Source organism: Athene cunicularia (genome assembly GCF_003259725.1).
Source record: "Athene cunicularia isolate RWA chromosome 7 unlocalized genomic scaffold, athCun1 chr7_part1, whole genome shotgun sequence".
NCBI lineage: Eukaryota > Metazoa > Chordata > Aves > Strigiformes > Strigidae > Athene > Athene cunicularia.
Window position 1 is genome coordinate 30,001,812 of NW_020799107.1, and position 24,053 is coordinate 30,025,864.

A 24,053-nucleotide genomic window follows, 5' to 3' on the forward strand; every position below is an offset into this window, starting at 1 on the left:
TTGTTTAGAATTTTCTTTAGAATTTTCTTTAAATGAGTTATCCTTCGAACCTTTGCAATTTTGATCACGAGGTTACCGACACAGTGACAGTTTTCTACTTTTTGTCATTCCATTATTCACACTTTCCTGAGTAGCAGACTTGACTTCAAGGTTAACCTAATGTAGAGTTTGAAAAGAATAGGGCATTTCAGACCTATGTATGAAAATTAATCTTTGGGCAACTTTATTCCAACAGAACTCATTTGTTATTTGTGGGTGTGTATGCTGGGTCGCAAACCATCTGCGTCACTGACAATGTAAAAGTGTCATCAGCATTCAAATTAGAAGATTAACAATGTCTAAATTAATGACACACTTGTGTTAGAAGACTAACGGCGTCTAGATTAACGATGGCTAAAAGTGAAAGTATTTTTACTCATTAGGGAAGAAACAGGTAAGAAAGGAATCTGTAGAATAACAAAGCAGAAATTTATCTACCAGTTGTGGAGGCTTAGTAGCGCTTGTTGAAAGTGCTGAGAGGAACGAGTTTTTGAAATGAGTATGCGCCAGAGCAACACATGGATTTGCTGTCACAGGAATATATAAGGACTTGTTTTTCTAATAAAGATCGGAGCTTGACTGTTAACCATATTGGTGTGTGTCTTGTCTCACAGCCTTGTTCTGCAAATAAGGGGGTTCCTGCTACAGTTATTTTTCCCCACTTGTCTAGTAAATACATACATAGTAAATACTGGCAGTACTACTAGTGATTCATGGTGTTGGGAAGCAGATATGGAAAAAGGAGCCCAAGAGACACAGTTTGCTTTTAGAGCACACACCTCAATATCCAAGTATAGGAGCAAGACACAAAGGTCTTAAGCTCATTTTCTTCAAAAGTTGAAATTCAAGAATTCAGCCATTCCTTTTAGCAAATTTAATTTACATTTTCAAATTCTGGCAGGTCACACTAAAATATTCAGTTCAGGAATAGAATGTAATTTTAGAACTGAATTAATTTTTAATAACTCTGACTTATTTTTCTTTAAAAACTAAGATAAAATAAAAATTATAGTCAATGGAATGAAGTAGAAAACCTTGAAATTAAGTACCAGGAAGACAGGGATTACACATATGTATATACAGGAATATTTTTTAAAAAAAAAAAATCTCGATATTTTATCTATCAAGAGCAGCTCTCCTGCTTTAAAGTGGCTTTTATATATTTTTTTCTAATATCATTGGAATGAACATGAAATATCATTTCATAGATCAATGCAAAAAATGGTGCTAATGCCATAACTGGTACTTCTAGGGTGCTCCATGCACCTGAACTGAAGGGATGTTATTAAATGATAGTAAACAGTTCAAATTTGGAGCTAAATTTGGCAGTATCATCAAGGAAGACCAACCTCCTCCCCATTCACTGACTCCACTCCCTCAGGAAACTAAGCAACTGAGTATCCTCGGAGTTGATGATCAAAAGAGAAGATTCAAAACTTTAATGCATTCCTGCTTATTTCCCCATTTATCTTTTAAGGTATAATCAACAATGCTACTAATTGTCTCCCATAACCAGTTATTTTGGCTCTCATTGGAAGGTGAAGCAACAGATGTTTTGCTCTGTCTTCAGAGAAAGCAGATGCTTTCTATCAAGAAAGATTATCTTCCAGTTATTTATCCTAAGTTTCTTCATTTAGATCAAACAAAAATAATTAAGAAATAAAATGATTTAAACTGACAGCCTGGAAAACACTGGTCCCATATGCTTAAATGTCACATTCATTGGCTGTGTGATGGGAAACTCATATCAATTCCCTGTTATCCAATGATTCTTTAAGTGGGAAAATCTCATTTTTTCTGTAAGAAACGCAAAAAAACCCACCTTCTTCCTTTTTAAATATATCCATTGAGCTTATTTTTATTTTAATTCTGAGAAAAAAAATACTTTGCTATACTATGCAATAGATTTGAAGTATGGCATGATGTTATAATTGATATTGCCACAAAATATATTTAAACAGAATAAAATATAAAATACATTATTTTCCTTCTCCCGTGATGAATCATTTTACTCTATTCCTTTAAAGACTTCGAGGTAAAAGGTTTCCACCACAATAAGCTATTAATGTCAACTGTTTCACAATTCATTACATAAATTTCAAACAAGTTTCTCTCTTTTTAACTACACGGGAGCACTGAGTTATTTCTGAAGGCAATGTTTCCTGCAATTTCACTTTCTTCATCACAAGTCACCCATAAGTCAACGGCCCCAGGTATTTCAAAATGAACTTCTTTTGATGGCTTCAGTTATTTCTCTCCCTTCCAGCTAAGGAGGTGTGAAGCAAAGCAAAGCAGAACAGGTATTGTTGCACTGTATTACAAATAGGATCAAATACCATATAACATGCAGCAATTGTTTTGTAGCCAATAGCTAACTTCTAATAACTGAATCACAAAATTACTGTTCATTTCTTGCTAACTGAAATAAAGCTCTATTTGCAAACATCACCTTGCTTCTCCCGAAAGCTTTGAACATTTTTCTCTTCTTTTTATAGGCACAGTAAGTAGCAAGCAATGCCTCTCACTCCACACAGCAATATGAGGTAGGTTGATTTCCGCACTGACATTTGTTAAATTACATTTCTGATTCATTTCATTTTTAATCTTTTAGAGTGGAATAGTGAATTTACAGAGCAACTGTGTTTTGCTCAAAAGAACAACAACCCAGACCCCAAATTCTGTCTCTTAAAAGCTTCAACAGTTTGGAGGTGCATCCATTTTTTCTGCCCTGCAGACTATGCTCACTTCAGAAAAGATTAATGTAGAGGGAGGGGTTATCTTAGAAATTGTCTGATGTGGCAGCAGCACCTGAATGTTATTGTAACTAGTCATACGAAATTTCTTCTGTTGTGGTGGCTGACATTAGGTGCATCTACAGTGGCTTTTTGGCTTGGATGAGCAGTGAGTGTCCTTCTCAAGTGATTTTTCAGATCATCGTGCTGACCGGGCTCTGCTTCATATGGCAGTGTGGCCTTGGAGCCAAGGGACTGGCTTTCTTTTAAATGAAATTGGAAGAGGAACTCCAACCGCTGCTGGGCTTCGCTGGAGCTCAGCCAAAGTAAACTCCCCAAAATGTATACAAGGGGGATGTCACGTCCCTAGCACAAACAGCTTGGCTCTGAGGATCTGCCCCTGTTACGCTGCACTGCTTGATAAGGTAGACATAAAATTATAGGTTATCTTCAGATCCTAAATTCATAGTGATAGACCTAAGGAAGTCAACTGCCAGGACAAGAACGTATCCCATAACACCAAAGTCAAAGATAGGCCTGTTGGGAAGGCTTTTTCCTACATACAACAGAAATGTGCTTACTGCAATTTTTACTTGGATAATTTTACAGCTTTGTACTTTATGAAAATAGAAAATATGAAAGTGTACAGAAACATATACATTAAAGCCAGCTACATGGAAAGTAAATCCTATTTTAATTATATATTATTAAGTGCAATACTAAATACTAAATACTTTCCAATTATTTACTTAATCTTGCTCTTCAGCTTATAAAATTTATCTCAGATTTTGTCCTTTGTACCTATATTTGTTGGTAAACCACATCCCTAGGAGGTCTAAGAAAAGCCTTAGACTTCACACTTTGGGAGAATGTAGGAAACTGTAGAAGTTCTTAAAAAACAAGCTTTGGATGACAGTAATAGTCTCATATGAAACATACATTAAGTCAAAGCTGATGGGATTCAGTGGTGGTCTGGTAAGAAGCTCAGGCATGAAAAGCAAAATAGCATCTCATGTAAGTAAGCACAACTCACGTGCAGCCACTGGAACTACACCTACCTTCACATGTCCAAATCTGATAGCCAAATATACTAACACTAGTATTAAACATAAGGAAATGTTACTCTCATCGTTATGTCAAGCTGCCGTTCAAGAGCACTATGTGATTAATCGATTTGCCTAAAGGGAAAATGTGGAGAAAATAATAAAAATAAATCAATGTATGAAATACTATGCGATGTAATATATACCTAGGATCGATCACATTACTGCTTTTTCAGATTGGCCTGCAATTGGGAAATATTCCTGCCTGGCAGAGGTCAATAGCAGGGCAAATCTGTTGCTTAAAAACATGAGAAGTTCTCATTTCTTATTTCTATTCAATTTCTCTGTGAAAAATACAGGTTTTTGCCTAATATTAGCAAGGTTTTTTTTTTACTGTGAACTAAGAATACCTGTTTTTACCCATCTAATTGGGTAAAATTTTGAATAGTTACCCTAGGGTCACTGTAAAGGACAAAATATATGATAAAAGAAAGGAGTACAAAGAAGACCACCACTGGAATGAAAAAATAAAATAAAAATTCTGCCACACCAAGAGGAGCCAAGAGGAAGACACAATCTGTTTCCTTAGCAGTGAAGTTATGTCAACACTACACCAAGCAGCTCTGCGCAGATCCACTAAGGCTGGCTCAGGTTACTAATGCATTGTTCTACTGGGACTAATACCCTGGTTTTCAAGAAGAATTAATTAGTTCAAATGAAAACTATGCCATGCAGCTACACTGCCTCTGCTACCTGAACTACTTTGCATGACAGGGTACTATATAAAAAGTCTATTGTTTATAAAGCTTGTAACATGGTCTCTTTCTTTCACTCCTCCTACCTTAATTTAATCAAATTAATGTATGTATGTACGGAACAGCTTTCTCTGCATTGCACTGGGGAGACAATACAATGTCTAACAAAATTGTTTTTTGTGATGACATCAAATTTAAGGTTACAGAAAGAACATTCGTTGCTTATTTAAGAAAAAGAATATTACAACTGTCATTATTGGTAATAACAGTTAAAGTATAATGACATCAAATGCAATATAGGACTGAAGGAAATTATCAAGGAGGAGGCAACAGGGTTTTCTCTGGCACATGTCTAAGGTCTAAAGAATCAAACTCCATAAGGTTTAAAAGAAGAAAAAAAGAGAAGCTATTATGAGGCAAGTAAGGAGAAACTTCAGCTGTTTCAGCCATATGACCTCTTCACTGAAAAGCCTGTCTCCACCCATTTCCAGATTACCACAAACTGTTAAGAGAAATGCTAAGTATTTCAGCAGAAGAGATGCAATACAATAAATGAAGATTTTAGCTTCTTCTGTCTAAACACACAACAGTCTCACATAATGTGCAACCCATCTCTTCAGATAACCTGAAACTGTTGCTGCAATAACTTTACAGAGGACTTTGTCTAGCAAAGTAACCAATTTGTTAAGTACTCTTTTTCTTACAGTTTACCAGCAAGCTGAATGACAAACCTAGTTCTTACTTCCTTCCCCTTTTTCAAAGAACTTTTTCCTGAAGAACTTCAACATTAAGACTCAGAGGATTTAAAATCAGGATTATTCTGAAGGAACAGACCATTTGACTGAAGACAGGGCAACTTGCAGGTTTACTAAAGGGAAGGAGTTGTAATTACTAACTGACTGTTTCTCTTCTCCTAAGTAATTTCCAAGCCTTGGCCTTGATATGAGTACATACTAACCAGAAGAGGAATAGGAAAATGCGTGAATGAGAAAGATGAATGAGCACTGTCACCAGATGTGATGGAAGGCCAGCAGTTATCCCAGGTATTCCTGGGGGAAGGGAGGAATCTCTGCCCTCTAGATGGCATTATGCCGCTCCAGATCCCAGATGCATCTGGGGAGCCCTGCCAGGCAATCTGATCATTGCTCACCTGTCCACAAAACATGGGCACGTCTGACAAAAAGATCAGATGGCAGTTCCTGCTCTCAACGGGAAGGCCACAGCTGCACATTGCTAAACAGCAGAACAGAGGCTATCCTGGGCAGAGACCCTGTTTTAGCTGTTTGATGTGGGAAGCAGAGGAAAGGTGCTCAGACTGAGACAAAACAGATGGAGGATCTCCCTGACCCTTTATGGGGAAAAGCAGCTTAGAGCTGGCAGGGATGGGCAATATGTGAAAACATGTGATTTAAAAAAAAAAAAAAAACAAAACCAAAAACCACCAAACAGGAAAAAAATTATCATTATGAAAAAACAAAACTCTTCTATTTGACATTTAATAGTACTGCAGAGCTTAACCAAAGGTACACTGAAACATGCATGTTTGCATACAGCTATACATGTCCACACATACAAGGTTATATCGTACCTACTGTATATATGTATAGCTGTTTTGATGATACACTGCAACTGAATAACGAGTTAGTGAGTGAGTAGGTATCTACAGAAGTATCAGCGAAAATCAGAGTCAAGCATAACGGTCCAAAGTCAGACTATTCCACGTTTGATTTATCTATTCTCTTTATATATTTATAACTAATCTTAAAATCTCTGCTTGTGACCATGACGGATGAAATAGACTTAAAAATAATTGTTTTGAGTATTTTCTGCTGCGGACTATTAAAGTGGCTGTATAATAAAGCCAGTGAATATTGAATTTCATGAGTATGTTAACCATATAGATTTCACATGTGTAGTTAAATATATGGCCCACACAGGAGACAAGACCCTTAGTTTCTGAAGCCAGCACAGCTCCAGTAGTTCTAGTAATATGAGTGCAACTGTACCTGCCCAGAATCCCAGCTATAATCTCTAATTCTGTATTTCTTCCAGATGAACAAAAATGGAAACCACTATCCAATTAAGAAAAAGTGCATCACCATGCAGACTTCATTACTGTTTCATCATTTTCCAAGGCCAGGAAAGAGAAATGAAAAGAGAGAAATTATTTTGCTATGTAAGAGTTGTAAGGGATTCAGCTGTAACAGATGAGGTAAATTAATTGGGATTTCCTATGCGGCCAGTGGAGAATGTCCACAGAATACTGGGATTTTCTTAATAACGTTAGTTTGACAGGAACTACAGCTATTTATTTAGTTTATGAACTATACAACTGTCATTACTGTCAGCCAAATTGCATGCATTACTATGCAAATTAAAAATATAAGGCATGATTTGAAAATCTCTGTCACACAGAATCCTTCTTCTGAAAGAATTGCCACTGTGAGCAATGAGAAGGCTCACCAAAAGTGCTTGTATAGAATCTGTCCTGGAATGCATACCTGATAGAAACTATTTAAAAAAACTACTGAGTCTCACTCTCTGAAATGATAGATGTGTTGGGATAAACACAGTCACCTAGATCTGTAACACAGTGTTGGGAAATCTCATTTCATTCAGCGGAGAGTGAATTTTCAATTGTACCACATGCCTGATTGCTAAAAAAGGTAAGTTACATTATCTACTGATTATGTGCAAGGAGGCACTATACATGGAGAGAAGGGCACTGAAAAACTATCATTATTTAAATTATAAAAGTCAGACTGAAATATCAGATTCCTTCACTGCAGCCTAGCAAGGACTCTTTGCAGAACATGGTTAACATTTATTTCAATAGAGAAAATCTGACAGGTTTAATAAAACCGAGACAATTTTCCTTGACTTCTGTGACTTACCTTTTCTTCACTGTCTACACCTATTTCTTAGACCTTCTGGCACCAAATCATTATTCTTGTAGCCATATTCGATACTTTGAACTATTTAAAGAGCATTTGTTATGTCAGCCAAGCAAGTAACACAGAGCTTTCTCTGTGGTATGTATTGATAGCTGTAAGAAAAGAGCCATTGTACTGGAATTTGAAATATCATAGAAAAAACTGAATTTATAACCTGCTTTTACAATAAATATATGTAATTACAATTGGTTGTGCTAAAATGAACATTAAATCCTTATCTATGTTCTCATGTTTTGTAAAAATTTCAGAGATCTTGAGGATCCCATAGTTTACCAAAAATTCTCACAACTGCATGCACCATAATTCAGGCAAAAAAAATAACTCTATAGGTAAACTAAAGGATCTTCTAGACAGTAACCTGACTAAAATATTAATGCGAATTAAAAATTGCGTATAAGAAATGTTTCTTCCATGTGGAGATGTTGGATTCCCTGCCCTGGAAAAGGATATTCTATGTCATTCTATCTTGAGAAGGTACAAATCAGAACAGTGTAAGTTACTCTGCCTTTCCAATGTTCCTTGTACCTCACTTGGACAGACTGATGTGTGAAATGTCTAATGCTAGAAAGCTAATAACATTTATTAAAACCTAAACTGACTGCATGAGCAGGCTAAAGAAGAAAAATTCTGATACGCAGCAAAATTCCCTTTATACAAGTAGTTGATGGGGTATGACATGATGTCATACTTAAAACAATTAAATGCAGTTTTAAAACAATTGAATAGCAACATCAGTCAGCATATTCTGTTGAGCACTTCATCGAACTAGCAAATTTCGAGAGATTACTGCTTCATAGGTATCTCACAGTACAAAGCAGAGAGTTGATCTGAAAGTTTTTACCTTTTCAATGTGTGCCAAAAACTCAGAAGCTCTGCATGTTGTGACCCAAAACATTTAACTTCTGCACCACTGCTGTGGTGTTTCATAGGAGGTGATATTCTTTTTTTCCCCTAGACTTAGTTAGAAAAGAAAACAATACCATCTGTTACTCAGACTAAAATTCCCAGGAGGCACCACGGTTGATTTTAGAAACTAAGTATTTTTAAGCTGTCATTTAACTGAATAGTCAGAAAAATGCAGATATGCATGGCCTCCTCCATGCTTCTTCCACCAGCCATGGAGGCAATGACTTAATGTACAGACTTATTTATATTAAGGCACTCTTCCATTTCAGGAAATGGAACTGTTTGGTGGATCAGCAGTCTCTCTCTCTAATGATAGCAGCAAGTGGTTACAGCAACAAAACCCAGCAAATCTGAACAGCTCTTCCTACATCCAGTGGGCAGAGCTATTTTCAACATCCCTGTATAAATTCATATCCCTGCTAGATCTTCTTGAATTTTGCATGCCAAAAAAGAAATTGCCTTGAATTTTGACTGGCTTAGGAAAAAAACATGTGAAAGGAGAAAAAAACGGAAGTCCTTTTAGATCCTCAATATTTTACTGTCTGCAAGAAATACTCATCACATACTAACTGAATTAAACTCTCTGCCCAGAAAAGGTTTCTATTAGTCTTCATATTCTATATGAAGATATTATTTCTATTACCATCCCAATTGATAAGGTGCATCAACCACTGAGAGCTATTCAGTCTCTGTGCCAACTATGGAGAATGAAGCTTCATGCACTCGTGGGCAGCGTGTAGGCTGGATGGAAAAGCCACAGTGAAAGATCTGAACAGCAGGAGGGCATGAGCTGGCAGGAGGGAGGGTAAAAACATCTGGGAAGGCGGTGCATTTAAAGACTGCAGCAGGAGTGGGTGAGGACAGATGGCAAAGAGGAAACCACCCCAGAACACAAAGGCAAGGAGAAACAGGCAGCAGCCATGAGATTTGGTTCTGAAAGACTCGGAAGAACTGAGCCACTGAAGACTTACAGTAGAAGAGTTTAAGCATCAAGAGATTAGAGAATACATTCAGCTTAATAGTACTTGTTTGGTTTTAATTTAAAATTTACTTAGTTATTGTGAAGTTAAAACTGTTTGCCAATACTATTACCGCCAAAGAGCTGGAATAAACTGGGCTGGTTTTGAAACCAGTGATGCAAGTCAATGCTGATTCATTATCAGCCATTGGGTAAGTTTGGAAATAAGACCTTCCCTGCCTCACTGTTTTGATCCCTGTCTTAAAAAAAAAAATAAAAAATTCTTAGGCACAGTTCAGAAAAGTAATTATAAAAGTCTCCTACTGAAAAGATTTAAAAGTAAAATAATCCAATAATTAGGATTAAGTAGGTTGGCCTTTGGTGACTGATCATCATAATGAATCTAGTTATGTGGATGGCCAAGGCACTGGGCTAAGGAGAGGCTTCTGGCTGAATCAGATTAAATGCATTGGCTGGAACAAGACTGGTTGCTGCAAAATAATTAGAACATTGCTACGAAATATTTAAAAGTTTCATGATTTTTCTATGCATCTGAGTAAAGTGATGCAAATTTCCTATAAACCAAAGTAAAGCAGCTGATTTTCAATAAACATGTTCTTCCTCAGTTATTTTCAGAAACTTGGGCTCTTTGCCCCTGCATACTGCATGTTTCTTTCCATGAAAAATAATATTATTAATTTTTTACCATTTTACATTGTAGCACATGCAAAATGAGAAAAAAAAAGAGAAGAGAAAATAACCTAAGAGCAGAACAAAAACCACCAGCATCCCACTCAAACTAGTTATCTTCTCAACCCACTCAAAGGAAGTATATGTCCTTCTCATATTTCTTTTTTATCTTTTTTATAGTTCATTGATATCATGTCTTTCTTCCTCTGCAGGGTAGTAAAAACGTAATATCAGAAATACTTGACATACTTCCTCATTTGTTTAATGGTGATGATACAAGGGAAATTACCCTTCTAATATATTTGAACATTTAGCTTATTATCCAGAGTGAGTTTTCTCCCAAAGCTCAATTTATTAAAACAAAACACATCCTTCTATGATGAACTGCAAAGGGCAAGAGGGCAAAATTCTATAATTAACATTAGAGTGGTTTCGTGACTCTTGTCTAGCAGATTCTGCTTCTACTGCAGCTTAGTTTACTGAAACTTCCATTGAGTCTCACCCACCCGCAAGCAATGAGATTTTCACACATGAATTAGGCTTTTCATTTGATAACTTCAAGGTTACAATTTAATGCTACCCCAGTGGCTTGCTATTTGGTGAAAAAAATCAAGATTGTGAGCAGCCTTCAATCATTATTTTTTGAGGTCAATGGAACTTGTGCCCATTGCTGAACTTCTGGGAGGGAAGGGGGACACTCAGCAAACCAGGGAAACCACTTTCTTCTTGACAACGTCTATTTTAATTTGAATGTAAATACTGTGGTTTTAGCAAGGCATTAGTTGTGTGCCATCACAGGCTAAGGTGGATAAATCATCTCTTCTGAAGAGTGGATGCTGCCCCCATACAACCAAACCCCATGAATTGGCCATAAGAAGGTGAGGGTACACTGCTCATCTAACAGAGGGGAGTGGAATGGGACCACGTGTGGTCAAATGAGGCATGTTCATACAGCCATGAAACAGAATCGGTGCTAGCAAAAATGTGTGTCCTATCCTAAACGCAGGCACTACTCATCCCAGAACAGATGGACACCTTGTCATAAGACAAGCGTGATGCACCATATGATGCAGTGTACATGCTGACTTCTGCCATACAGATACACTTACAAGCCTCACAGGAGGGAGCATGCCTGCACTCTGCTTATGTGAAAGACTTCTAGTGATTTCTAGGAGAAAGGGCTCTGAGCTCTTCAGAAATGCAGATAAGTCGTCAATCCTGTGCCTACATTCATAGGGGAACCAGCATAGAGAGGGGGTTGGAGTGAGCAGTGTGAATTCACATTCTTTTCCTCTCCAAAATGCATCTAGGATCTACAGTTCAGATGTTCCTGATACGTGGTAACTCAGTATCTAAGAGCTGGACAGACACCTCTAGACTTGAAACCTTAATTCCATCTCTTCTGTAATGTTTTCCTCTTTGTTTCCTGTGTAAAACACGTTATCCTACCAGTCTAAACCAGGGCATTATGGCCCTCTCCTCTGAAGTGTTTCCAGTTCTGGTATAAGAACACATTCAGATGGAAGAAGCCAGAGGAAACCAGACAGCTTCCCAAGGTATTTGAGTGCATGCCATACTCTAGTCCTTTACCTGCCTACAGATGTGGTATCAAGGCACAAATAGACTAAATACATTTTAATAAATAAAGAATGCAGGAAAACTTAGATGGGAATCTAGTCTTCATGAGTCTTCATCCTGTATCTACTCACACTCCTATTTCTTTTTGAGGAATTGAGAGGACATGCAATGTGTGAGAGGACATTAACACCACCAACAAATCTGTCCTTCTTATGGAATCCCCTTTATACTGGCAAAGCAGAGCATCATCTAAAACAACCTCCATTAAGTACTGTTTGGTCATTTAGTTCGGAGCAATGCCAGTCAGCTTACTTTCTTCATAATCAACCAAAAGCAAAATACTTTCTAAAAAGTTGCACTACTACAGTTGCAAAGAAGGAAGTTTGGAAGAGCTGGAGAATTTCATACAGCTAGACATAGTTAATTCATTCTGAATTATCCTCACTGTATAAATGTCTGCGCAAATGACAGACTTTAACAAGCCTTCAAAGCTGACACAGTATTTATCACTGATTAAATCTTTAAAATCAAAGTAACTATGGCTTTTACAGACATGTTTAGATTAAGACTGACACTAACTCAGTATATCAGTTTAATTCATTTGCAATTATGCAGGTGCTCAGGCAGCTTGTACTTCAGTCATTTAAGGCTAAACTGGGGCAGAGAGCCCATAGCTCCATACTGGATAACAAAGCTCTGGGACAGTCTTAAGGCCTTTACAGACACTGGTTTTCAAATATTTTCAAAGCTTTCCTCTGTGCACTGTGCCTGTGTAAACTGTTCTTGATGGAAACAAGAAATAGTATACAGTCTTGCAATGAGAGTCCATATAACACAACATAGCCAAGAGGGCACATTAAGGTTCTGTGAAAATTTCCAACTTACATGCATATGACATTAGAAATATAATATTATTGTTTTAATGTAATTGTGTATATACCTGCATATACCTGAAATTGCTATACGAGGGTTGATGCATGCTCAGAATAAATTTTTTTTTGTACATTTCTGGATACCATTTTATAAGAAATTGCAATTATTCTGGTGATGAAAGCAGATTAAAAAAACAAAATTCCACCAAGGAGTTGATATGTTATTCACCGTACTTCATTAATATTTCATTTTTTTCAGCACTCCAAATACACAGAGAAGTTATCAGAGAATTTTTTTTCTTTGTAAGAGTTAGAAGGCATTTGATCATAACTGCTGAAGTAAATTAAGTGGCATTTCAAGAGCAGCCAACGAAAAATGCTGAAGGCACAAAGGAGTTTTGATATCCAGGAAATCACAATTAATTTCAACTACATAAAATGGGATATAAGATGGTATGAACCATTTGTTATTTGTCATCTGTTTCATTTGATTAGAAACGTATGGTATTTATCAGTCAGTAGAGTGGAAATAGAATTTGCTGTAAATGATAAAGGATGTAAAAAGATTATAGGTAAAACGAGCAATGGAAGAATATGTATATATATTTCTTATCAAAGTATATGATAGCTTTCACTTGGGCTGACTTACAAAGACACTTTATTATACTGATTTGTATTGTTCAGTAGGAAAATTTCTAGGTTAAACAGAAGTTAATAAAATCTAAAAGGTATTACAGAAATTTATTTGGCAATATATTTGATAGCACCCATGAAAAAAAGAAATGTTAAAAACAAGTCCACTGATATGGAAGCCATTTAAAAAGAGTTTTCTGTGAAAATGAAGCCTCACCCCTTTTTTCACAATTAGATTTGATAATTTCTGGGTCCATATCCAACAGTCCAACATGACTACAGTTTTCCTCACATTGCCAGAAATTCCTGAAGAGACACACCACATATCCCATATCTACCATGCCAGTACTTCAGGAAGGGCAGAAACAATTTATTTCATGTATGTGTCCTGGTTTTGGCTTGGATAGAGCTAATTTTTCTTCTTTGTAGCTAGAATAGTGCTGTGTTTTGGATTAAATATGGGATTTGGTATAAGAAGAATATTGGTAAAAACACTGATGTTTTTAGCTAAGAAACCAAGGACTTTTGAACTTTCCATGTCCTGCCTGTGTGCAGGTGCACAAGAAGCTGGGAAGGAGCAGAGCCAGAGTACAGACCCAAACCAGACAATGAAATATTCCATATCATGTAACAACATGCTCAGTATAGAGATGAGGGTTGACCAGGAAGCTTGCTCTCTTGCTTCTGGGACTGTGGTTTCAGGATCTTCTCTGGGATCAGCTACCCGGGAACAGGTGAGCAATTGCATTGTGCCCTACTCATTTGTATTTTCTATTATTACTATTATAATTATTCTTGGTTTATTTTAATTATTAAATTGTTTTTATCTCAACCTTCAAGTCTCCTTACCTTTACCCCTCCAATTCTCTCCCTCCTCCCCCAGGTAGGGAGGGTGAGGGAGTGGCTGCGGGCTGCTTGATTGCCAGCTGAGTTTAAACCAGGACAGTCCTTTTTCCCCGTTCCCATCTAGCAATCAGGTGGCAAGAGCATGAGAGTCATAATCTCAGGGTCATGGGTTCCAGCCTCACCCTAGGCACCAAACAGGATCTCTTTTCCCACACAGATATTAAAAATAAAAGAAACTGAATAATCTATTATATTGCATATGTACCAGCTAAACTACTCATTTATCCCTGTGCTGGTCAATATTTTTTCTGTTTTGGTATTTCATTTACTTGAAACTTAGCTCAGACTTACCCAGCTTCTTTTGCTTTAATGTGATCAGTCAAGAGAAGGTACCAGAAAAAACGTTACCTGCTGAATCTAAACTTTTATATAACAAAAATGTTACACCACTTGCTCAAACTTTTTCCTAAATATGCACTGTCATATACATTTTCATACACATATACACATACATACATATGGTCCCTCATTTCAAGAGAAGCTCACTCTATCAACAGGATGATGAGTACAAGTAGGGAGAATGATGGAATCATTTTACAGTGCTCTAACAGACTGTGCTACATCTTGTCATGAGCTAAATTTGAGTTACAAACAAAGTAATATGAAGAGATATTAAAAGATTTCTTTAAAGTGCTATATTAATAGGCATTAATAGATTAGGTCCCACATTTTAACTATTACTTTTACTAGGTTCTGTTTATAGGCAGTCTTCAGATTCTAGACTGCACAGATGGAGGACCAACTTTAGTAAGTACTTTAGCCTTGCCGATTTTATTGTGTATGACACAGTAATATCTAATCATGTAAAGATTAAAGATTCTTACACCCACAGCACAGGAACTAACAGTAATTTTTTGTTCTTTTCTGTATAGACTAATAAAATATTTAGAATAATTAGTCTGCCAATAGTAAAGGATTAGAACTGCTAATTGCATATAACTTTAAAAAGTATGTCTCTTAATTAATAAACCATAAAGTCTTTGACATTACAATTTATATTCTTCAAGAGAAAGATCAAGTGCAAGGATATATAACATTAAACAACACACAATTAACAACACTTTGTTTTAATTATCTTGGGTCACAATTAATGTTGGCCCTGCAGTTCATCTCTTTACTTTGATAGCTCCTTAGGCTATTTATGTAGATTAATTATTGAAGTATTGGCATTCACTAATCCGTGTTTTGAAGAAGCCGCTGCACAGCACTGACATCAGTGAGATCTGTTTGCCGACCTTCCAGAACTAGATTCTATCTGTCCATAATGTTACTTTATGTATCTGGCAATTTGCCACAACTGATAAAGGTTGTGACATTATTGAACAACTTCCTAACAACTGAGGACATAAAGAACTGCAACTGTCATGCAGACTGATTAAGAACAAGGTGAAGCAAACACAAATCATGCATATTAGGAAATAAAAGACCACAAGGAACCAACAGTCATTCTTCATCGACAGATAAAGCAAGGCTACAGTAAACTGTACATTTATCGGAGTTTTATGTGCCTTAAAAAATTGGTATCATATGTTTATATCCCAGGACAAAATTAGAGTTTATTAATATTAAATGTGTTTATTTTACAGACAGACTAAGCTTTTGAAGGAAGAAAAAGTGTAGAGACTGTCTACACTTTTCAGTTTTCACATTCTGTATTTAGATCCAAACATGATTACAACTATTCATGTTTCACTTTTAACAAAGTCCTCAAGAACAAAAATCCAGAGTACAGGCCTAGTGATGAAGTCTTTGTTTACCACTACGATCTTTCTAAGGCATTCATTTACCCACACACATAATACTGCATAGATACTCGAACAGAAGAGAATGGAGGAGACCTGACAAATTAAAAATATGCCTTTATATTAGTTCAAAAGTATATTAAAATATGCACACTGTTGGTTTTTTATACACATTAAAGCCCATGCTTCTATCAAGGAGCACAAAATAAATTCACATATATAAGCAGTTACAATCCTACCTGTAGCTTGTCCATGGCTGCCTAACAATACTTTAGAACTTTTCCTCTAGTTAGGAATTACCACAAGGTGTACTACTTTGCACATCCTAATTTTCCAGAAATGCAATCAAAATGTAGAGTGTGCAGTTTTCCATGCGGTCTACAAGGAAATAGATTTTCCACAATCTAGCAATAAAAAGACCCGAGGACTCCCAAGCAAGCAGTCCAGCAATTAAAAGTTGAGCAATAAACTACAATGAAGCAACACTGGTTTTATGACAGTTGTTAAACCACCTATATTAATCTTTCAATATTAATAATTTAAACAAAACCAGTAAAAACAATTTCTCTTATTAAATGGTCTCAACTGAATTAAAATACTGTATGAAGGTATACCTTTTTAAAGATATCTGATGCTCAACATTAGAGAGGGATCCTTTCAGCGGTTCTAAGACTAAGCTTCTTGTTCATCCTTGGTAAATGCATCATAAAAAAATACCCTAACATGAGTACGGGTGACCTGTGAAAGATTGGATTTATAATACAAGGTGATTCAGTGCCAATAAATGAATGAGGCAGGGGGCAGGGTGGTCTTTTATGTGTGAAACCATTGTATTTCTTACCTCCAGAGCTTTCAAACGCTCCAATAGCAATTTTGTCTTTTCTTTTTCCTCTTCAGTGCTGCTGCTTTCACTTCTTGAATCTTCATCTGCTGGCGTGTGAATTTTCTCCATGCCTTCTTTACATTTCCTACTGTCTTCTGACAGCTTTTCCTGAAATTGTTTTTTAAAATGTCATTACTCACAGGTGGAAATGAAGTTAACTATGCAAATAGCTTCAAATCTCCCTTGTATATGAATGAAAAAAAAAGACAGAGCAAGCTGCTAGTTACATGATTACAGTACTAAATAAGTGGAGTCATGAAGGGTCTATGAAACATGCTGCTGTGCCAATACTGCAAAAGTGTATGCACAACTTAACTGCTACACTACTTAAGATTTTTAAAAAGTGGAACTCATCATCTTTTTAATAAAAAATCTTGCATTTTCTTCTTTCAAAGTTGCAACGAAAATTAAGCACACCAACTTTCAATGGAAGCATTTTGCCACTGACATATACAGCAGCTTATTGAGGAAAAGCTAACATATGGTCATGTCTAATGTATTTCACCTTTCTTCATCTACAGCTAATATCTGAATTACTAAATAATGGGCTGAGAACCAAGCTCCAACCTGAATACTGATTTAAGATCCACACTAATATGTAACTGGAGAGAATCAAAGTGACAGCAACATTTTCAGAAGTGCCCCAGTCTATTACAAGTCAGTCAGATTGGGTTATTATTAGCTGCTGCTGCTAAGTGGATATGGCTGCTGAGTTTTACAGGAGGTCTATAAAAATCATAGGATTGAATAGTGAATCCTACTAACTCTATTAATTATGTGTCCAAGTTCTGTGTTGAGAGAGAGACAATGAGAGAGAGCAAGTAAAACACTGAGATTAGAAGCTGGCAATGTAAAACACTGCCCAAAATGACAAGGCAAGCATAAGAGGAAAAAAGAGAACTACACAGATGTATGGAGTGAATTATCATCTGAGTGCAACACTAAGTGGACAGACTCTACCTTGTAAACCATGTTCTCTAACTATAGAGCAGATGCAGTGTGACAACTAATGGGAAGATTAAGAATGGAAAATGTGATGTAAATCAACATTAAATAATGGGTGTCACACAAATCTAGAGAAGTCCTTTAATAAGCATTTAGTTTTCTTTGTGTGACTTTTTGATAATTCTTATATACAAAGGCACACACTTCCATGATCTTTCAGTTAGTCTGTGAGATGTATTTTCTGTAACTACTGCAGAACATAAACTCTGTCTAAGCATGTATTTTCATGAAGAACAGTTCCAGCTTGAATAACTGTGCAAATATAACTCTTCAAAAGTTAACAGCAAGACATTATCTTAATTAAAACCCATAAACACAACAGAATTAAAAATCAGCACTGTGAATCACATTTCTAACAATGTCTTTTTAAAATATTAACTAGCTTAGAAATCGACTATTACTATGTTAAAAGTTTAATCAACGATCAATTTTATAAACTCTGGGCTTAATCACTGAATACTCTTACATGAGGCACAGATCTCATTCTGAGCCTCAAAGCATGAATGTCAAAGAGCCATTCCATCAGATTTCCAGCACTAGTGCTATCCTGATCACAAAGGAACCATAAATACAGTAGTTGTGGGGTTTTTTTTTTGCTTGCTACTCACTGGTACAATGATCAAGCATCTGTAAAAGAGCCATTAAATCATTTACCCTTCAAGTTGCGCTGGTGAGCGCACTGACATAAAAAATTTCTGTGAATTTGGGAAAAAAAATTAGACAAAGGTATCTCTTCGATGTAATTCAAACACAAATAATCATTTTTAGGAGAGAATGTGACATGAATTAGATGTGACTAGCTATGGAAGAAAATATAAACGTCTGACCAGGGACACCTTTCCTGCTCAAACTAGAGGGCAGCAATTTCAAAGGACAGGTAGAAGAAAGCATAGGTTATGACATTTCATCACAGAAAGGGGAGTAATACAACTTCCCAGAGTAAATCCCAGACACCGAAAGAAATAACCCATTCATCTTCTAATTACAAAATCTGAGGAACTTACCTTGCACACTAGTGGAATAATCAAGAATACATATCCTGTTTTACTATGATGTTCACTAGAACACCTCGATACTTAATGCTGTTACCCCTGTTTGAGTATTTAAGTAGAACTTAATATTAACTTAACATACTTAATATGCATGTTAAATACACATACATATGAAGTACCCATCTAAGCACATGTATTTTCAAAATTAGTTTATTACTGATGAATAATACATGAGTTATAGTGTTTCAGGCATGGGCTAAAAAGGTCCCTGATATGTCACCTAACCTACCTGGAAAAACTGCACAACAGAGGAAACCATTACTAACCTTAGAAATTGTGTTTAGGCATGCAGTTTGCTGAGGGCGCTGCCCTGTCACTTTAACCAGTTCTATCTGGGTGATACGCAGTAAGGGTAGAGTGAAAAATCCATACCCAAGAAAGCAAAGAAAACAGGTGCTTCTTAAACACCTTTTGTGCTTAAAGTCAAGCAAAGTAAGAGGGAGGATGACAAAGGCTTTTGGAATGACAGAATCTCTTAACAGTGAAAAATCTGCTAATATCAAAGGCAGCTACCTGCTGGGGGGAGGCAGGAAGGGGCAGAGAGAGATCTGCAAGAGGAAATGTCTATCTCCTACATGACATTGATCAAATCCTACAGAAAGCTCTGGAGTGAGTATGCTGAAGGCAGCAAATAATGGAGAGAGTAGCTTGTTCCCTTTTTTTCCCCTAGATTCTTATCCTTTTTGTGTTACCTCAAATGAAGACCACCCTTTGAACCTTTTAAACAGTCTCTGTTGTATGCCTCACGTTCACGCAATTAAAGGCAGGCTGGGTTTTTAAGCCGAATAGCAAAATAGTCTCCAGGTCAGAAGTCCAGCAAAGGCAAAGTAAGTGCTATCCTGCTGATCAAAGCAGTTTCATTTCTGTGAAAGCATAACAGATGGAAATAGTGCTCTGGAAGTAAGCTGGACAGGTAAAAAAACCAACCAAACAAAAGGTAAAAAAACCTACGACCCAGCTCTTGGTCTCCCCAGACCAGTAAGAGTTTAAGACACATGCTTGTACCATGAGAGGATGTAAGCACAGCAGCCTTCTGAGAATTCTACAGTAAAGGCTCATCTACATCTCTAATGCTCTGTGTCAACAAAGAGACAATAAAAATATTAAATATTCAAATCTTACTAAAAGGAAACTAGGATTATGCTGCTCATTGTAGACCTGTTCCCATGGAAATTAATGAGAAACTCACAATCAAGTCCTGCTTTGCTTAAGCCTCTCAAGCTGCCATTCCTTTTCTGAAACCAACAGTATTTTTCAAATCTTAAATGACATCCTGCCCTGACCATTATTTCTAAGTATTCAGTTTGTTCTATAAATCAAACAAACAGTACACTGATGATGAACCCTTTGATCAAACACTACAGGCCCTAGAGCCAATGGGCAACAAGAGATGAAAACAGACCCTGCAGTCTGGAAATGGCAAGCTTTCTAGAATCAATGAGGAGATATAAATCACTGAAGACACTGATCTATTGAGCTGTACAACACAGCGACCTGACCGAGACTTACCAGAAAGCTGGTTTTCAGTTAGCTAAAGTAGGAAGGAGCAGTGTAATCCTCCCTCTTCCCACTAATAAATAAAAGTAAGAACAATACATTAAGAGAGCAAGAAATCCACCTGAAATTCCAAATGATAATTTACTGGAATTTGTAGAATATAAACAAATATGTAGAATATAAATCTAAATTTCTCCCTTCCACCTACCTTTCAGAATACCAAACAAAAAGTGTTCTCACTGTTTATATACAAAAGGAATAACTATAATGATCACAAAAGAGATGAGACTTAACTGTCTATTTCAGCAATTACCTCCTCCTTCATCCCCAAAAAAAGCAAAAGGCTGCTGGACACAATGTTAGTCATTGGGATGCCTTTCCTCTAAGACTCACCACCTTTTCAAGGAACAGACAAGAGTCAAAGGGACACTTAGCCAACTATTTCTTAACCATTATTCTTTCAGAAATTATTATACTTTTAAAGTTTTAATGGTAGTACCATCAGTTGCCTGTTCTTTGCCCTTTCTTCTTTCTTAAGATGCTTTCTAGGAATTACATTACATATACACAGAAAAAAGTTGGGAAAAAAATGAGCTCACTTTAAAACATTTCAATTTGTAACTATGAAAGTTCAAACAAAGACAAGTAAATGTCAGACAGCACAAAGGAAAAAAAAAAGTAGTTAGCAAAAATCTATTCTAGATTTTCTTTTTTACATTGAAAATCATGATTAGGCACTAATTGGAATACAGGCTCTTCTCTGGTAGTAATGAGAAATACATGATACGGAATGATCCATAGTTCCCCAGGTAACTCCTGTTCCAATTCTTCCTAATTTGAGATTTTACAGTGAAGGAACTACCTACCCAAGAAAGAAGCATTGAAGAAAACAGAAATCATTAACACTGTTAACCAGCAGATGGGCAGAGGAGGCCAAACAGAACCAGCAGCAGCACAGCACCTGCCACAGCTCTCAGCAATGGGAAATGCAAAGTCCTGCCCGGGGGGAGGGACAACCTCCTGCACCCACAGAGGCTGGGAGCTGACTGCATGGGAAGGTATCTGTTGCAGGGAAGAGAGGAGATGGAGCCAGACCTTCCTTGGAAGTGACATGATGAAAAGACCAGATACAATGGACCCAGCTTGGAACATGAGAAATTGCAATCAGATATTAGGAAAACTAATTTTTTTCCCCCCTCCTGTGAGGGTGTTCATATGGTCACCAGAACAGGTTATCCAGGAAGGTTCCAGAATCACAGAGATATTGCAAAATTCACTGGACAAGTGGCTACAATAATACAAAATAGCATAACATAATCCTGATATAACTGGATCTGGACTCTACAGCACTGATTAAAAGCAGCAATCTTTCACAAGGACATGTGACAAAATTCTGATTGAACCAAATGAATTTAAAGAAGATCATGATCTTTAAAATGCTGATTTTCCCAATGAACTCTGGATGACATGAATTGCTTGTCTGGAAACTGGTACGTAATAATTAGAGATGACACCTTTGCTTAAAGAAGCTAAAGATCATTTTCATGTGATGAACACAATTCCTCCAGAGAAGTGAAGTGTTTCAGATGCAATGTGGTAAAAGATCCCTCAGATACAAACAATCTCTTTTTCAATTTTGGGTCAGATTGTGATGCCTGTGTGGAGGTGGTTGTGGTTTTGGTTTTGTTTTTTTTTTTAATTCCTTTTAATTCTTCAGCTTCTGAAATTTATTAGGGAGAATGGTTTTATAATGGTTACAAATTCAAATTCTTCTGAGAGTCATGCCTACAATTTTCCAAAATCACAAGTTAATCACACATTTAACCCAAGAATAAAATACATGTAGGCTATATAATTAAATAGTGCTTCTGATTGCTCATAACCACTTATTTGAGAAAAAAATTCAAAATTATTCACAACGTAGTTATTACAGATCATATACAGAGGCGATGGTAACAGGCATCCAGGAATACAATCAAATATGGAACCCAAGGTAAGTGGCAAACTTGGCATCTCAAAGCATTTAGCACCTTCCATGGTGCCTCAGGACCTTCTAAATAAGATATTTACTAAATACTTATGTTAGATTTCAGTAACTGAATTTGGTGATCCTGGTACACTATATTACACTTCTAACACTCTTTCCTGCTATAACTCTTAACCTCCCCAAACCAACTGCGATTTACAAATCCATATACAGAATTGTTTATTTATGCACTGGTTCTGGCTGGGATTGAGTTAATTTTCTTTACACTAGCTAGAACTGGGCTATGCTTTGGATTTTTGCTGGAAACATCTAGATGATTCGGGGATGTTTTTGTTACTACTGAGCAGTGCTTACACAGCGTCAAGGCATTTTCTACTTCTCGCCCCACCGGCGAGGAGGCTGGAGTTGCACAGGCTGTTCTGATATGGGATATCACAGACCATTATGGTGTCATGGTCAGCATATAAAGGTGGGAGCAGGTTGGCTTGGGGGGCTGCTGCTTGAGAACTGGCTGAGCATCAGTCAGTTGGTGGTGAGTAATTGTTTTCATGTGCACTACTTGTCTTTCTTGGGTGTTATTTCTCTCTCTGTTGTTTCCCTTTTTGTTACATTTTTTTTTTATTCTTAATATTGTTATTATTGTATTTAATTTTATTTCAGTTATTAAACTTTTCTTATCTCAACCTACAAGTTTTCTCACTTTTACCCTTCCAATTCTCTTCCTGCCATCCTGCTGGTGGGGTAGGAGTAAGTGAGCAGCTGTGTGGTGCTTAGTTGCAGGCTGGGGTTAAACCATGGCAATATAATAATAAATTGTGAATGTTTTTTCTTGCAAGGCCATTCTATAGTCTTGATGTATTCTTAGATGATGTACTTTCAGTGTTATTTCCACTGCAGACCTCCTAGTGTTCAGCACTATTCTTCACTGCAAGTGAGTGATATAAAATGAAAATTTTCAGACTGTTGATGTAGATAAAAACTGTAGATGAAGGTTTCTTTGTACATTCATGGAAAAAACAGCCCCAAGCTATGCACAAGTAGCCCAGTCTGATTGCACAAGTTGAAAAAAGGCAGCAGTTGCTTCAATGACTACTGACTTAAATTTTCAACAATGTTAAACTTCTTTTCCAGTGGCACCTTGCTCCCCTTTCTCCTCCCACCATGACCTTTTTTTCCTTAATCATAATTAACACTTGTTTACTGTGGCTCAATCCCTCTTAAATATACCCTTTGAAAATCTGCAATACCTTCTAATATACTTTTTAACATATTTCATTCAGCAAAACTTTAGATGTATAAAAGACACCTAAATGTTGTCTGAGCAATGTGATGTAAGACTGATGAATTCACGAAGTCTTTCCTACAAGATGCGTGGTACAGGAGTAGTCACTGATATCACTGTGACCTGAACATGTCTGTTTCACTGGCAACTTTTTAAAAAATTTTATTTATTCACTAATGGGAATCCCATTAAACACCATGACTCAGGTCTGGAAAAAACCCATAACTGAGCACACAAGTTAGAATGTAAAAAATAACTGTGCAACTAGACAGTGTAATCTTAATGATCTCTGAGTCTAAGGCTACAAATATGACTTCTGGTTTTACCTTGCTTAGTTCTATCTATGTACTCAGCTGTTTTCTCTTGCTTTATTTTCTCCCAGTGGAAGGAAAGACTAAAATATAGCTTTGCTTTAGATAGCACATCAGCAAGTGTAATAATATATTTTTGTTTAGCTAACAGCTTTTGTTCAGAACAAGCTAACCAAAATTGAAGGAGAAGAAAGGAATGCACATATATCACAAAATTTTACAGAAACA

The 24,053-nt window shown here is 36.6% G+C and overlaps 1 protein-coding gene across 11 annotated transcripts in view; it reads right to left on the bottom strand.

Annotated features, from left to right (window-relative positions):
- The window catches only part of NCKAP5 (NCK associated protein 5), a 384,106-nt gene that overhangs the window by 115,554 nt on the left and 244,499 nt on the right, over nucleotides 1-24,053 (bottom strand). For all 11 annotated transcript variants that reach the window (XM_026852923.1, XM_026852921.1, XM_026852922.1 and 8 more), the window contains one exon: nucleotides 16,650-16,799. In XM_026852923.1, the coding sequence (XP_026708724.1) occupies nucleotides 16,650-16,799 (150 nt within the window). The remainder of the gene's footprint in view (nucleotides 1-16,649; nucleotides 16,800-24,053) is intronic.